We start from the raw sequence: 17,141 nt of genomic DNA, 5'->3' as shown, positions 1-17,141 counted from the left end.
GGAGAGGCAACTGGTAAGTCTAATGTCAGTACTTGGCAAATTAGTTGAAACAATAGTAAAGAATAAAATTGTCAGACACATAGAAGAACATAAATTGTTGCGCAAAAGTCAACATGATTTCTGTAAAGGGAGATCATGTCTTACTAATCTATCTTTGAGGGGGTCAACAAACATGTGGACAAGGGGGATCCAGTGGACATAGTGTACTTAGATTTCCAGAAAGCCTTTGACAAGGTCCCTCGCCAAAGGCTCTTACGTAAATTAAATTGTCATGGATAAGAGGGAAGATCCTTTCATGGATTGAGAACTGGTTAAAAGATAGGGAACAAAGGGTAGGAATAAATGGTAAATTTTCAGAATGGAGAGGGGTAACTAGTGGTGTTCCCCAACGGTCAATCCTAGGACCAATCCTATTCAACTAATTCATAAATGATCTGGAGAAAGGGGTAAACAGTGAGGTGGCAAAATTTGCAGATGATACTAAACTGCTCAAGATAGTTAAAACCAAAGCAGACTGTGAAGAACTTCAAAAAGATCTCACAAAACTAAGTGATTGGGCAACAAAATGGCAATTAAATTTAATGTGGATAAATGTAAAGTAATGCACATTGGAAAAAATAACCCCAACTATACATACAATATGATGGGGGCTAATTTAGCTACAACTAATTAGGAGAAAGATCTTGGAGTCATCATAGATAGTTCTCTGAAGATGTTCATGCAGTGAGCAGCAGCAGTCAAAAAAGCAAACAGGATGTTAGGAATCATTTAAAAAGGGATAGCGAATAAGACGGAGAATATCTTATTGCCCTTATATAAATCCATGGTACAACCACATCTTGAATACTGCAAACAGATGTGGTCCCCTCATCTCAAAAAAGATACACTAGCATTAGAAAAAGTTCAGAGAAGGGCAACTAAAATGATTAGGAATTTGGAACAGGTCCCATATGAGGAGAGATTAAAGAGGCTAGGACTTTTCAGCTTGGAAAAGAGGAGATTAATGGGGGATATGATAGAGGTCTATAAAATCATGAGTGGTGTGGAGAAAGTGAATAAGGAAAAGTTATTTACTTGTTCCCATAATATAAAAACTAAGGACTACCAAATGAAATTAATGGGCAGCAGGTTTAAAACAAATAAAAGGAAGTAGTTCTTCACTCAGCGCATAGGTTTCAGCGCACAGTCAACCTGTGGAACTCCTTGCCTGAGGAGGTTGTGAAGGCTAGGACTATAAACAGGGTTTAAAAGAGAACTGGATAAATTCATGGAGGTTAAGTCCATTAATGGCTATTTGCTAGGATAGGGTAGGAATGGTGTCCCTAGCCTCTGTTTGTCAGAGGGTGGAGATGGATGGCAGGAGAGAGATCATTTATGTTCTAAAGGACAGATGATGCTGGGCAGAGCCAGGAAAAATACAAATGAGAGCTGTGTAAGCTTTCCACACACAGCTTTGTCACTGTCATCTGAATTCTGACTTTCAATACCCTCTGCTATATTACTCTTGGCCTCCCCACATCAAATCTGGCACAGCGCCTCAGTCCTCTGCGTGGATTTGCAGATACTGCCAATTGTGCAATTATACTCAACTATGCAGGTGGTTTTCTAATGACCATGTTGATAAATATGCACAAAGAACATGAACTGGAGAATACTAAATAACTTTTGGCTATGGAACACAGTGTATGTGGTTGTCATTATTGTTTTGGGTCTTTGTTTGTTTTGCTTGAATTACTTGTTGGCCACAAGCTGACTTGAATGAAGAATTTAACTGGAAAAACCTTTAGCTCACCTATGCCACAATTCACAAAGTGCAATAAAAACCATGGCCAAAGAACCAAATAGAGTAAGAGTCTCAGAGAGTGAAGGCCAACCTCATCTAAAACCAGGCACAATTCATCATTCTTCTTTCTGTGTCAACTGTGTGGCATACATTCAGTTCTCAGCATGGGTAATGTTGTTCAGTGAGTGCCTTATTTACACTGATGTTTTTAGGCTAAAAATGTTATGCACAGTTTACTCTTAAGCCAGCAGCAGGCACAACTTGATTACAGTACATGCAGCCTAGTGTAAGTCCTGTTTAAAAGAAAAAAATACAGTGCTAAAAGAATAATTAAACTAACACTAGGTTGTAGTATGTTACCCTTTTAATCGAGTGGGCTTGTCAATGGCTCTGAAGGGCCCAATTCAACGCTTAGTAAAAATCAATGGGCGTCCTGTGAGTGACTTTAATGGGAGTGGACCTGGCCCTAACTGAATAGATTTCTATGGTTTTACACGTTGTCCTTTTAAGTTAAGAGGTGCTCTGCCATTTCCGACAGTGCCACCCGGCAATAGTGTTTTACCTCAGGCAATAGCTACCTCCAACTGCCAAACTTTCAACTGACACTGTGAGCTAGATTTAGAGACTAACAAATTTATTAGAGCATAAGCTTTCGTGAGCTACAGCTCACTTCATCGGATGCATTTGGTGGAAAAAACAGAGGAGAGATTTATATACACACACAGAGAACATGAAACAATGGGTTTATCATACACACTGTAAGGAGAGTGATCACTTAAGATAAGCCATCACCAGCAGCGGGGGTGGAAGGAGGAAAACCTTTCATGGTGACAAGCAAGGTAGGCTAATTCCAGCAGTTAACAAGAATATCAGAGGAACAGTGGGGGGTGGGGTGGGGGGGGAGAAATAACATGTCAGGAACAGTATCCCCGATACTGTCACGGCTAACCTGGTGGCTGAACTTTGTGACTTTGTCCTCACCCATAACTATTTCACATTTGGGGACAATGTATACCTTCAAATCAGCGGCACTGCGATGGGTACCCGCATGGCCCCACAGTATGCCAACATTTTTATGGCTGACTTAGAACAACGCTTCCTCAGCTCTCGTCCCCTAATGCCCCTACTCTACTTGCGCTACATTGATGACATCATCATCTGGACCCATGGAAAAGAAGCCCTTGAGGAATTCCACCATGATTTCAACAATTTCCATCCCACCATCAACCTCAGCCTGGACCAGTCCACACAAGAGATCCACTTCCTGGACACTACGGTGCTAATAAGCGATGGTCACATAAACACCACCCTATATCGGAAACCTACTGACCGCTATTCCTACCTACATGCCTCTAGCTTTCATCCAGATCATACCACTCGATCCATTGTCTACAGCCAAGCACTACGATATAACCGCATTTGCTCCAACCCCTCAGACAGAGAAACACCTACAAGATCTCTATCATGCATTCCTACAACTACAATACCCACCTGCTGAAGTGAAGAAACAGATTGACAGAGCCAGAAGAGTACCCAGAAGTCACCTACTACAGGACAGGCCCAACAAAGAAAATAACAGAACGCCACTAGCCATCACCTTCAGCCCCCAACTAAAACCTCTCCAACGCATCATCAAGGATCTACAACCTATCCTGAAGGACGACCCATCACTCTCACAGATCTTGGGAGACAGGCCAGTCCTTGCTTACAGACAGCCCCCCAATCTGAAGCAAATACTCACCAGCAACCACACACCACACAACAGAACCACTAACCCAGGAACCTATCCTTGCAACAAAGCCCGTTGCCAACTCTGTCCACATATCTATTCAGGGGATACCATCATAGGGCCTAATCACATCAGCCACACTATCAGAGGCTCCTTCACCTGCGCATCTACCAATGTGATATATGCCATCATGTGCCAGCAATGCCCCTCTGCCATGTACATTGGCCAAACTGGACAGTCTCTACGTAAAAGAATGAATGGACACAAATCAGACGTCAAGAATTATAACATTCAAAAACCAGTTGGAGAACACTTCAATCTCTCTGGTCACTCGATTACAGACCTAAGAGTGGCTATCCTTCAACAAAAAAGCTTCAAAAACAGACTCCAACGAGAGACTGCTGAATTGGAATTAATTTGCAAACTGGATACAATTAACTTAGGCTTGAATAGAGACTGGGAATGGATGAGTCATTACACAAAGTAAAACTATTTCCCCATGTTTCAGAGTAGCAGCCGTGTTAGTCTGTATTCGCAAAAAGAAAAGGAGTACTTGTGGCACCTTAGAGACTAACAAATTTATTAGAGCATAAGCTTTCGTGAGCTACAGCTCACTTCATCATGAGCTGTAGCTCACGAAAGCTTATGCTCTAATAAATTTGTTAGTCTCTAAGGTGCCACAAGTACTCCTTTTCTATTTCCCCATGTTATTTCTCCCCCCCACCCGACCCCCCACTGTTCCTGTGATATTCTTGTTAACTGCTGGAATTAGCCTACCTTGCTTGTCACCATGAAAGGTTTTCCTCCTTCCCCCCCCCCCCCGCTGCTGCTGATGGCTTATCTTAAGTGATCACTCTCCTTACAGTGTGTATGATAAACCCATTGTTTCATGTTCTCTATATATATATATATATATATATAAATCTCTCCTCTGTTTTTTCTACCAAATGCATCCGATGAAGTGAGCTGTAGCTCACGAAAGCTTATGCTCTAATAAATTTGTTAGTCTCTAAGGTGCCACAAGTACTGCTTTTCTTTTTGTGAATACAGACTAACACGGCTGCTACTCTGAAACCTGTGAGCTAGATTGGGAGTGATCAAAAGCCCTTAGTAGGGGCAGTGTGTAGCTCTCATACCCGAGGGTCCTTTCTTATTCCTTGTTTTATAAGATAAGTAAACTGCACCAGCACTATATCTGGCACCACCTAATTTCCCTCTTCACCAGCCTAGCTGTGCTGGCTGGTGCATGGGAATGTGGAGCCAATACTCTGTCCATTCCCCCCTCTTGTTTGTCCAATCCTTGCCCATCTCCGTGAGTGAGACAGTAGTAGCTCTGCCAGCAGCAGCTGCTTCCTACCCCAACTCCAGAAAATGTGAGTCCATAAGGGGGCTAAAAGAGGTCAGAGGGCATCTGACAATTAAGCCCAAGAAAGCAACCTTCTGATTACAGAACAAAAAACTGTAGTGTTTTGATCTGAAAGAGGGAGGCATCACCATCAGCAAATCTCTCTGAATACTACAATCATGTACAGGTTAGGGTTGTTCTAACAGGTCACACCAGGATGGGTAAAGATAAGTGGAAGAGAATTAAAAACAGTAAAAATTTTAATCTCATTAGATAAAACCTGCTAATTAAGCACTGAAACTTTACAAAATACTGAATCTCTACATTTTTGACATGAAATACCTTTGGAGAAATTTGGCTTGTATTCATGTAGGAGATCCAAAAATGTTAATGACTAATGAAATAAAGAGCAGGACACGAGTGGAATATAAATAGTTTAATTTATTACATTTTCTAGTATATTTCCATGATTTTATAATAAAATGTATATTTAATTTGATATTAATTCAAAGGATTTTGTTTTGGCCTTTAACGTAGCCTTATATGATATCTTCATAAATTATACGCCTCTTTCACCATGCATAGACCCACAATAAAAATAATATTGGAGAGAAAAATCTGGAGAAAGTATTAATGTTTTCACAGTTCAGTTGTCTTATTTAAAATATAAAAATCAGCAGCTTTGAAAATGTACACCAAAAATTATTATTTAGCAAATTAATCAGTAAAGAAGGATTTATAATCTATAGCCCAGTCCTGCAAATGCTTGAGTACACATGGAACTTATTCATATAATTAAATGTCTGTCTTCAGGAGACAACGCATTAAGTAGTTGTCCATGTGTCTAAATGTTTGAGTTCGAGGACCTACCTAGTGTGAAACTCTACTCACTATATTTTCTGGTCTTATATATGTGACATCTAGAGCATTAGGAACACAAATGCTCCTAATGTTAGTGAAAAGTAGGCTTCTAATTTTTCATTCCTTACATTTTAAAAACATGTCCTTATTTGCTTGATATGCACTGGGGAAAAAACCCTGCATTTTTCTGAAAATATCTAACATACTGCTCAAAAATCAAAAGACTGAAATAAAATGATGCAAAGGTTTATGATCAAAGTGGCCTTTTCTGGTCTTAAAAATGTATGTCTTGCTAAGCTATAGTTTCTTCACTCAGGAGTGCATCAAAAGGAGTAGCACTTCAAGCAAACATTCTATTTGCTGTCATAAACTGGCCAAGGAAAAATACACATTGTTTTATATGGTATAAAGCATAAAAAATCCTTCAGTTAAGTATACGAGTTTATAAAAATAATTTACAACACTATTAGAAGCTTCTTAATAGAAAATGGTGATATTCACCCTGTGCAGAAGCCCAGTGCAAGGCCAGTGCACCACTTATATAGTCTATTTTAAATATATAATTTTCTTAATCAGATATAAACAATGCACATATGGAAATGAGGACAGTTTTAGGTCTTGTCTACACAAGAAAGATTGACAGGGTTTTTTTTTTCCTTTTTATTTACTCAACTATACAAATATAGCTAACTTGAAAGAGTGCATTCACACTGCTTTGTCTAAAGTGGCTTAAGCAACTTCCTTTGTGTTTTTTGAAATACGCACACAAGCTGTCTGAGCAGGTGTCCCAGGGTACAATGTTCTGTTGCTAGGCTCAATACACTGTGGGTTGTTTATTGTTTTGGATTGTGGGATACCTATGGGAATCTACAGGACTACTGGAACATGGTAGTTGATTCCTTCCACTGTAACCCATAATTTGCTTGTTTTTCACTAGCCAATACGATTTTCAAACTGTTTTAGTTTCAAATGAGTTTTCAAACTGCTGTCAGGCAGCATGGAGGAAGCACTGCTGAGTACAGCAATCCTGACCATCATTAATGCAAACAGGGTGCTCATGTGTGTTAACTGCGTAGGCAGGTGGTGTTGGAAGAGATGAAGGATCACCACAATTGTGACACCACATGGATGGTTCTAGAGCAAGAGGATAAAACTAAGCAGTTACTTCAGTCCAGCTCCCCATAGCATGCATATATGCTAGGGGCATTAACAGACCTTTGTTTTTGTAATTCTGCCACTGCTCCTTGGTTTTGGTGCCACACTGGCACATATCCTGGGAATACCCCTTTCGCCTGCATTTGCTCTGCTAGCTGCTGGTAAATCTTGGCATTCTAGTGACTCCTGAAAAGATGAGACAATGTACTTTTCTCCCTGCAAGGCCAGGAATTCTTCAGTCTCCTGATGCAACCACATGAGGGTGCAATGGACTCAGGGTCTGTGAACTTGCCCCAAACTGGAGAGACACAGATGCACTTGTGTGTCTGCCAGTATATAAAAAGAGATAGGGACGGCCAATCAACATGCAGTCAGTGCTTAAATTGGTCTGAAAAAGTGTGTGTGGGGGGGGGGGGTCCATCATAATCTGGGAACAGCAGCTTTGGTAAAACAGTGCTTGAGGTGTGCCCCTCAGCAACCTAGCTCGTTTTTTTTTAAATTTTCTTTCCCCCCCCCCCAGGTCTGCAACCCCTTAGACCACCATGTCCCCCCTCCACTCCCTCACCAAGCACATACACTTTAAATACCGGATACAGTGGAGGATACAGGGCTGTGCAAATAAGTCATTTTTTAGTTTTGTGGGTGAACCGTAAAGTCGGGGGGGGGAATTGTTTCAGGTTGAATTAAATGTTTTGTTTGAGGATGTGGTCTGGGTTTTTCCCCCAAAAATTTTAAAATGATTTTGAGGTAAAATTCAAACTGCAAAATAATTTTGAATAAAAAAAATGAAACACCTCATTCAGAAAATGTTGAAACAAAGTGTTTTGATTATTTTAGAATTTTTTTGCTCCTGACAAAAACAATTCGGCGAATTCAACATGAATTAGCAAAATGTTTTGGTTGATCCAAATCTGCATTTTTTGGACAAAAAGTAGTTTTGGTCCCAGTTCTAGTGGAAAGTGCATATGTAATCAGACAAGCCAATCCAGATACAAAGTAATGCAGAGTGGGATAGCAGTGGGAGGACTACCTGATGCGATATAGCTATTTCAAAACAGGGATATGGCCACACTAATCTTACAGCGGTATAACACATTCCAAAACAGAATTATGTCACTTCCCAAATGGGTTAATTAGAGGGATAAGATGCAAGATAATGCCCCACAAGATCATTTGAGTCTGGATGGAAAGCAGTTTATGCCAAAAAACTAAAGATACCCCCAAAAAAGCTTTCCCGTGTAGGCAAGGCCTTTCTGAGATAAACATTTTCCTTTCTCGGAGGCTAGTACAAGGGCAACCATGGTAACAAGTAGTCGTCTCTAAAATAACAAATTATGAGGGATTAGTTTTGGTGTTAGGATTTTTGGAAGCCAAAAAAGACTTGCTAGACTAGATATTGCTAATTATGGCTAAATGTACGTGACAGGCTATTTTGCGACTCAGAATGAAACATGAGATAAGATCACTCCTCTATACTCATACTTTACCTGCTGCATAACTGTGATCTGATGATGATGATGATGATATGCAGGCTCACTGAGGAAGAGTCACCATCATACTGTTTTATAATGCAATATATCAGAGACACCATAGAACTATCAGTACTCGTGGTAACACATTTAAATTAGGAAGCTCTTCATTTAGGGAAAAAGGGTTATCAAACTGTGCCAGCAGTTCTTCCATCGCTGCCTACCAGAAAACACTGGGTTTAGGCTGCGACATCATGGAAGCATCCTGTAGATGCCTTGCCATGCAGCAGCTTGATGTTAAATACTCCCACTGTTTTGCCGATTGCCATCCAATCATCACGAGTGACTAACAACTCCCAGTGTGCTTTTCTCATTCATTCAGTTAAGTGAATGCTTTGGTCAAGGGGGTGCCCACTGCTGCTAAGGATGATGATGACGGCTTGTTTGGAGATGTTTTCTTCTGCCTTGCACAAGTCAACCATGGTGATGAAAGTCAGTCTCTGGCAAATGCAGCAACAATGGGGGTGATTAACCTCAGCAGCCAGACTGAAGGATATTTCCACCAGAACGCTTAGTCTCTGACAGCGTGGTGAATATCTGAGAGGAAGGAAGCAAGAATGTTTTCAGTATAGTGAAATGAATCCCAAGGAGGATGGCACTCAGATATATAAGGAATAATGCTACAACAATAGCATTTCTTATTCAAAGTAGTATATTGCAATAGCAAAGATTCATTTAACATCCTCATTGCTTCACAGTACACACCTCTTGTCTTCACCACTTTTCTTTGGGTTTTTATTTTTGTGGTCAAGAAGAAATGATTGAGGGAAAGTCACATGGCTTTCTACCACTTTTATCTTAATATGGTAAATTAAGATATCACGTTAGTTAAGATATCACATCAAATTTAATTCTGGAACCAATTCCAGCTCTAGATATTATGGATTAGGATTTACAGCACTTGTGCTGACCAGGATCTGGTGATTGGAACTCCTGCTTTAGGAAGCGTGGAGAAGATGTGGCTACCATTCCGACACATACACTGGAATTCTGTGCTATGTCTCCAGAAGTCCTGGGCAAGGGGAAGAGAATGATGGTTTTAAGCTAATTTTGTGTCTGCCTGGTTCTGGGGCTAAAATGCCAACCAGCGTAATTTAGAACAGTCCTGGAGGCTGCTTTAATTTATGGCAGCATACCTTGGGGTTCCTATCATTTGCGGTACAAGCCAGAATGGCCATGGGAATATACACTAAGGCCTCAACGTCTACTGCCCATGGCACAAACGTTCGTCTGGGGAAGGGCCAGTATAGGGACACCTATTGTGGCCCAACATAGTACCTGCAAGGAGGAAATTCTTCCCCAGCAACTTGCCTGTTGAAGGCCAAAAATGATATTGGCACTGGACAAGGACTCCAGGAAACCTGTGTTCCATTCCCTACTCTGACACACTTTTCCTCTGTGACCTTGGGCAAGTCACTTAACCTCTCCATGCCTCAGTTTACAATCTTCTGCTTTTGTGTGTCCCTCTCTCATACTTCTTGTCTGTCTTATCTACAAGACTACAAGCACTGTGGGGCAGGGACTATCTCTTACTATGGGTTTATATAGTGCCTCGCACATTGGGCCCCTTACATGCTACTGTAATACAAATAAAATAATAATAATAAACTTTAATGGAGGTATCCCACATATTTCAGGACCAGGCTCTTTTTAACTATATCTTTGACTGAAGGAGCTCAAACAGTTCCCCAAAAAATGAAAAATCCATGAGCACAACTCTTCCAATGTAGTTCTCTTGGATTCAAGCTGCTCTAACATGATGCTGAAGGAAAAATATTCTCAATGCACTTTGTAAAGGTTCTCTCTCTTTCCCCCCCAGACAATAGCTAAGAACCCTTTGTAGATCTAGTCTACAAAGTGAGGACTCTTGGTGCTTTCCTGAAACTTACATTAAAAATAAAGATGTTCAAGAGTAGTTTTTGTAAAATGAAAAAATACTGAAATTCTAGAAGAAAAATAAGTTGCATGAAATCCAACAAATTATCTCAGTTAGTAGTTAAGGTTTACTACACAACTGATGTTGTTGTTTTGCACACATATAATACAGGAAGGATTACAGGAAATCAAAACCACTTCTATCTAAATGGTTCAAAGCTACAGTAATTAGCTGGCATCAAAGTCATCTCTGAGGAAGAATAAACTGAGAACAGAACAGAGTATCTGCACATTTCAGCCATGCAAATAAGATTGAAATGTCTGCAGTTAATAGAGATTTGAAAGCCTTAAAGTTCAGTAAGTTGAAGCCTTGGTGTATACAGACTGCTAACAGCTCTTTGGAGAATAGCATCAATAAATGATACACAACATCCTCCCTCTGTAAGCAAATAAAACACTACGTACCAATAAGAAATTCAGATACATGCAAGAAACTACCTTAATGTATAGTGAAAAGAAAGAGGATATATTTAAGCTAAGGGACTGGGTTTGAAATAGGGCTTCTAATTCTCCAATGCAATATGTGCGCATCTTAATTTTCATTTTCATTTCAAGTGGACTTTGATTGCACTACATTGTTGAAGTCACTTTGAAATGAAAATCAAGATTAAAATGTGCTAGCTTTATCTGTTTTTCCTTCTTGGTCTTGACCCCAACTTCTATGTGTACCGGCTAGGTCTAGCTGCTGTCTCTGCATAGCTTTTTGACTAAAGCAAACCAGCTGGGATCTATCTGAGTTACTGGAAACATGACTTTTCAACTGAGAGCTTGTTAGCTGTACAAGTGAAGACAAGGCTATAGATCCAATAAATGGAAAGCACTCATTTAGTGAACTAGCTGAGTCATGCCAGTTTTTAAAAGGAAGATTTGCCTGAATTGTAAATACCAACATTTTTAATTACTACAATTCAGTCTCTCTTAAAACCAGGTCTCATTAAGACCCAGTTTCTGCCATCTATACTCACGCTGAGTAGCACTTGTCTCTACAAACAGTCTCATTGATTTCAAGAGCCTGTTTTGTAGAGTGAGTAAGAGAAGCAAAATCTGGCTCTAATTTATAAAAGCAAAATATTCATGCTGAATACCTCTGTACTTGTCAGAAGACCGCTTGTGAAATGAGATGCTACTGGAAGTTACTGAGAGTGGCAGTATCTGGTCCTAAATAAATTGGTGATACATCTGTGCAGAAAAGTGATAGTAATTTCCTTTCCTTTAGCATGTTTATAAATATATAAAACATAGAAAGCAGGCTGAGATTATTCATTGTTCTATTTGTCCCAAAACACTCAGTACCTACAAAATGCCAACAAATTTTTTGATTTTTTTGTTGTTGGTGGTGGCTGAATAAGAGATGAGATTTAGTAAGAGGAGCAAAAACCTTTTGACTACAAAATTATCACAACCCTCTGGAGCTTTTAATTTGCATGTTCCTCCTCAGATGATTCTCTCCCCAACTCCTCTCCAAATAAACATAATTAGCTGAAATTACCTCACCAACTTACGTCTAATCATTCTAATTCATTTTCAATTTTAGCAGCTCAGATGTCCAAAATAGAATGATAATCATAATGTATCTTCACACTGCATATGCTAATGCTCCATTTGAATTCACAGGTGTGAAGACTCCGACTCAGCCGTCTACCAGGAAAAGGCCTCTGATAAAATGAGAACTTGTTTTCCTTTCTTTGAGGGTTTATAAGAACTCCATTATAACATGATGTTACAGAGAAAGGTAAAACCTTTCCCGTGGATGCTCTGAAATCACTCGGGTATCTGCCAATCTGTTACATTCACAAAGGCTGTCATCTTGACCTACCTTGCATTATGCTGAAAACATAACATACAAATAGCACAGACAAGTGGATGGGGCTACTTTTGCAGATCTCTGGAATTTTATAATATTACAGCTTGTAGCTAAAATATGTACTTAAGGACACAGATTCAGTCCAAGACCCACGGACAGATTCAAGAGTTAAAATGGCTTAGGGTATGTCTACACTGCAATTAGACACCTATAGCTGCTCGTGCATAGATGTTCATGATCAGGCTGCAGCCTGGATTCTCAGGTTCCAGAACCCAGGCTGCAGCCCGGGCCCAAACGTCTATGCCGCAATTAAGCAGCTCCTTAGCCCGAGCCCAAGTCAGCTGGCACAGACCAGGCACAGGTTTTTAATTGCAGCATATGTCTAGCCTTAGAGGAAATCCTCAGCTGGTGTAAATAGGCACTCTCCAATGGAACGTCACTGATTTACACTAGCAAATGATTTTGCTCCTTTTCATGCTTCTTTACTTGGAGTCAGACACATGAACTGAATAAAGAAAAAAATCTCCGGAGAGGCAAAATTTAAGAGAAAAATCATTAAGTAGTTGTTCTCTCTCTCTCTCTCGAATACCACTTTATAAGTCTATTTTAAGTACTTAGATCAACCTGAAATGTTAGCTTTGATAACCAATTAGCAGAAATAAATATTTGAAGCCTCCATATACAGATTTCTGAGAGTCAGAGCATGAGGAGAATTCTCTACTCTCAGACAGAGGAGACACTACATCATGGCAGACCATTGACATTAAATAATTAAAGAATTAAACATATGTGAAGAAAAACCCTGAGTCTTTATATACAGTCAAAACTTTAGTATCTGAAATTCCTGGTCATCCAAAATTCAAATCAAAACTTTGAGTAGAAACCAAACTTCATTTTTATAGACTAATTATTTGAAGATTTCCAACATCTTCCCCCGAGACCCCAAAATAAAAGGCTGTGAGACAGATTCTCAGCTATGGCCAAAATGTGCATAGTGCAAGCTGGGGAGTGTAAGGGTGGAAGTAGCTATGGGCAGGCTTAAAGTTCATTCTTGAACTATCCCTGATCCTTTATTAGACTGGTCCCTGTGCTCTGAGTTAGAGCATCTTAGGGATACTTTGATTTATGATGGCTGTTAATGTCCATAAGGTTGAGGATCAGAAAGAGAGATCTTCTGGTGGAGTAGGGCAGGTATGGGAGCTCTTACATTAGCACTCTTTCCCCTCATGTGCTGGCAGCAGGAAGGAGGGAGATGCCTGCTCTCCTCTATCAGAAGATCCCCCTGTGCTGGCTAAAGCAAGATGGCATAATCAGGTGTGATCCCCCTGGGGCTGGATGTGCTAGCTTTACGATCACATCATCTGGCACTGCAGTGCAAAGGGGCTGCACTGCATAAGAAAATCTAACCTTATGTATTTTTTGTTTAGCGATACCACACAATAATAGACAGTGAATACACACCTCTGCACAAACTGGATGAATTCCTATTGTGTTGTCCAACTGCGCTTTTGTCAGTCCACATTTGATGGCTGCTGAAAACCCCTGGGTAACTTCTCCAGCATTTGGACCAAGCACATGGAAACCGATAACTTGCTCCTAAATAAAGAAAATCAATTCAAGTAGCCTTGTACATTTATTCTCTTAGATTCATAGATACTAAGGTCAGAAGGGACCATTCTGATCATCTAGTCTGACCTCCCGCACAACACAGGCCATAGTCTCACCCACCCACTCCTACGAAAAACCTCACCTATGTCTGAGCTATTGAAGTCCTCAAATCGTGGTTTAAAGACTTCAAGGAGCAGAGAATCCTCCATCAAGTGACCCATGCTACAGAGGAAGGCGAAAAACCTCCAGGGCCTCTTCTTAAATGTCCAGTCTGCCCTGAAGGAAAATTCCTTCCTAACCCCAAATATGGCGATCAGCTAAACCCTGAGCATATGGACAAGATTCACCAGCCAGATACTACAGAAAATTCTTTCCTGGGTAACTCAGATCCCATCCATCTAATATCCCATCTCAGGGGATTAGGCCTATTTACCCTGAATATTTAAAGACCAATTAATTACCAAAATCACATTATCCCATCATACCATCTCCTCCATAAACTTATCAAGTAGAATCTTAAAGCCAGATAGATCTTTTGCCCCCACTGCTTCCCTTGGAAGGCTATTCCAAAACTTCACTCCTTTGATGGTTAGAAACCTTTGTCTAATTTCAAGTCTAAACTTCCTGGTGGCCAGTTTATACCCAGATAGTCTTGAAGATTTTCTTATTATTAAAGACAGTGTGTTTAACTTTTACTCAGATGAGCTGTTCCACTGACTTCAATGGGCTACTCACCTAAGTGAAGATAAGCATATGTGTATATCAAGCATATTGCAATACCAGGGCCAGTGTTAGTTGTTCATTTACTGTGTGTTTGTTTTGAATCATCTCAATAAAAATTAAATTTTACAACTTCCAGTTTAGCAGTTAAGTAACATTAAGTGTAACACCACAAGAAACATGTATATATAATTCTATTTAGCTTTTCTAACTGGATTGACGGAATTGAATGATTTCTGCTGGGCAAATATATTCACCGACAAGTAAAACATATTCTGTGCAAAAGGTCATAAATCAAAACATCGGCTCATGGATGTGATGTCAGGTTACTAGGAGACTGAAGCCTGAGCCCCGCCACCTGGGCCCAAAGCCAGAGTCAAAAGCCCTAAGTCCTGCTGCCCAGGGCTGAAGCCTGAGCCCTTCTGCCCCTTAGCTTCGTGGGGCCCGTGGCATGGGGGCCCAGGGCAACTGCCCTACTTGCTACCCCCTAATGCCAGCCCTATGTTCATTTCTGTTATTTTATTATTTATTGCCCATGACCTGTCCGTGACTTTTAATAAAAATACCTGTGCCAAAATACCCGTAGCCTTAACTACGACCAATAGATAACATCTCTGGTGATTGCTGAAACAGACTAGGCAGATAGTCACAAGAAAACTACTATCACTGCATACTCCGTTTCTCTAGCATACGCCAGTGTCCAAATTAAAAATATCTAGAAACATTTTAGTATAGCTCCTTTCCGTACTACCGAGAGAACAACAAATCTGATTTATAAAATATTTTACATCCTGAGCTGGTATAAATTGCCATAGCTCCATGGACTTTGATGGAATTATGTGATTTATGCAAGCTAAGGTTCTGTGTCTTTGTTTTCATGCCATAGCAATCCTGTTGGATATCAAAGGCTATCTGCTTCTGCTAACTACAGGACACACAATTTGTGATTTGAGTTTAAAGATTATTTTTCCTCATTAGTGAGCACCTCTGGGCTTGTTACCTATGAGCTATTTCAAGGATAAGATAATGGGTAAAACCTAAAGTATATCTATTTTCAATTATCTTTTTTTATGACAATGTATTAATAAGAGTTTCAGGTACAAACTTAAATATTTAATGCTCTCAATTTTCATCCTGGAAACCTCTAACCCTATAGATAATTAAACTCATTTACAATTTTCAGGACAATAAAATGTGAACAAAGCAAAGGACCTGATTCAAAGTCCACTGAAGTTAATGGGAGTCTTTCCATTTACTTCAATGGATTTTGGATCAGGCCCTATAGCCCCAGTTCTATCACAGGATCAACATGGGTGTAAAGGTGATCTCCAAAAAGTGGAGCTTAAATACTATGGTGATGGGCACTTTAGAAATGAGATAGTTATTTAGACACCATAAGCTTGTGGTAGGATCCTTAAAATTACCACAGGTACATTAGACAACATGGATAAGAGTAGCTAGATAAAATAGATTTTATGGACATTTGCTCATATTAGTTGCTAGATGCCAATATCTAGTAACAAAGATACTGTCACAGTAGAAAAAGTTAAAGGCAAGGGAGAGACTTGTTAATAATTAAAGTCCAACTCAGCTCTTAAACAGATCTTGCTCACTTACAGCTGGGAATGCTGATTCTTCTAAATGGTTTATAATCTACTTAATGGTTTAACAGCTTCTGTAGAGGTCTGTAGTAGTGAAGGGTGGTAGTTTTATCCCTACTATGGCAGGTTAATCTTAGCATTATCATTTAAAATAAGATTTGTGAGGGCAAGACAGAGAAATCCTGTTATAGTCATCTCGAGGGTTCAAAACTAACCCATGGATTTGTAAGGAGAAGAAATTTGATGGATTCTGGCTGACCTTGATTTAAGGGAGATGCATCTCCTAGAGGAAGAACAGGATGACTTTTTAAAAAAGTGTAAGAGTTATGTAGCATTACTAATAGTTTATATACCTACTTTTGAAATATAATGAACATTTCTAGTGATAACTACCAATATTTTTTATCCTTATTGAAAACTACTATGTACAAATGTCAGTCATATAGTCTGTTAAATGGCCATTTTTCTATAAATCTTTGGTACATATTATTAGAAATGTTTAATAATATTCAAAAGGTAGATTAGTGACAAACTGAAGGATATTTATTTTTAACAAATAGGAAAAACTACTTATCCCTTTCACTGTGGCCCCTAAAATGACTAGCCAACTCCTGTTTCCTCATGAGGAAAAAAATGCACTTACATTATCTTGAATATTGCAGATTATCTTTGCATAGCATTTGTTGTTGTCTCTAGATGGGACAGTCCACTCCAGTGGCCAGAAATAACTATGGTAAACCTAGAAATACAATAAGGACTTTAAACAAGTTTTATAAGTTTATGGTGCTAGGTAGGCTTTTCAAAAGTGCTCAGCATTGAACTAACTCTGCACCTGCTGAAGTCAATGGGGAGTTTTACTGCTGACTTCAGCAGGAGCAGAATTAGGCTGACAAGGGGCACTTTTGAAATTCTCACCCTTATAGTTCTTAAAAATGAGTACAAACTGTGATGCAATGCAAGCATAAATCATTTACTAATATGTTAATTGACAATTATCCAAGCATACAAAACTTGGAATACTTTAAGCCATATAGAGACAAGATTTCCTAAAAAAAAGGTATGAGGGGAGGC

At 39.6% G+C, this 17,141-nt stretch overlaps 1 protein-coding gene across 3 annotated transcripts in view; it reads right to left on the bottom strand.

Annotated features, from left to right (window-relative positions):
* Nucleotides 1-6,377: 6,377 nt before the first annotated feature.
* Nucleotides 6,378-17,141, bottom strand: part of TXNRD1 (thioredoxin reductase 1) — a 48,116-nt gene continuing 37,352 nt past the window's right edge. For all 3 annotated transcript variants that reach the window (XM_038368845.2, XM_043519490.1, XM_038368868.2), the window contains 3 exons: nt 16,714-16,809; nt 13,603-13,737; nt 6,378-8,939 (listed from right to left, as the gene is read on the bottom strand). In XM_038368845.2, the coding sequence (XP_038224773.1) occupies nt 8,877-8,939; nt 13,603-13,737; nt 16,714-16,809 (294 nt within the window). In that variant the 3' untranslated portion in view covers nt 6,378-8,876. The remainder of the gene's footprint in view (nt 8,940-13,602; nt 13,738-16,713; nt 16,810-17,141) is intronic.

The sequence above is a fragment of the Dermochelys coriacea genome, chromosome 1, assembly GCF_009764565.3.
Source record: "Dermochelys coriacea isolate rDerCor1 chromosome 1, rDerCor1.pri.v4, whole genome shotgun sequence".
In the NCBI taxonomy this organism is placed as follows: Eukaryota; Metazoa; Chordata; order Testudines; family Dermochelyidae; genus Dermochelys; species Dermochelys coriacea.
Note: the sequence above shows the minus strand (reverse complement) of the source record. Positions and strands in the feature narration are given on the sequence as shown.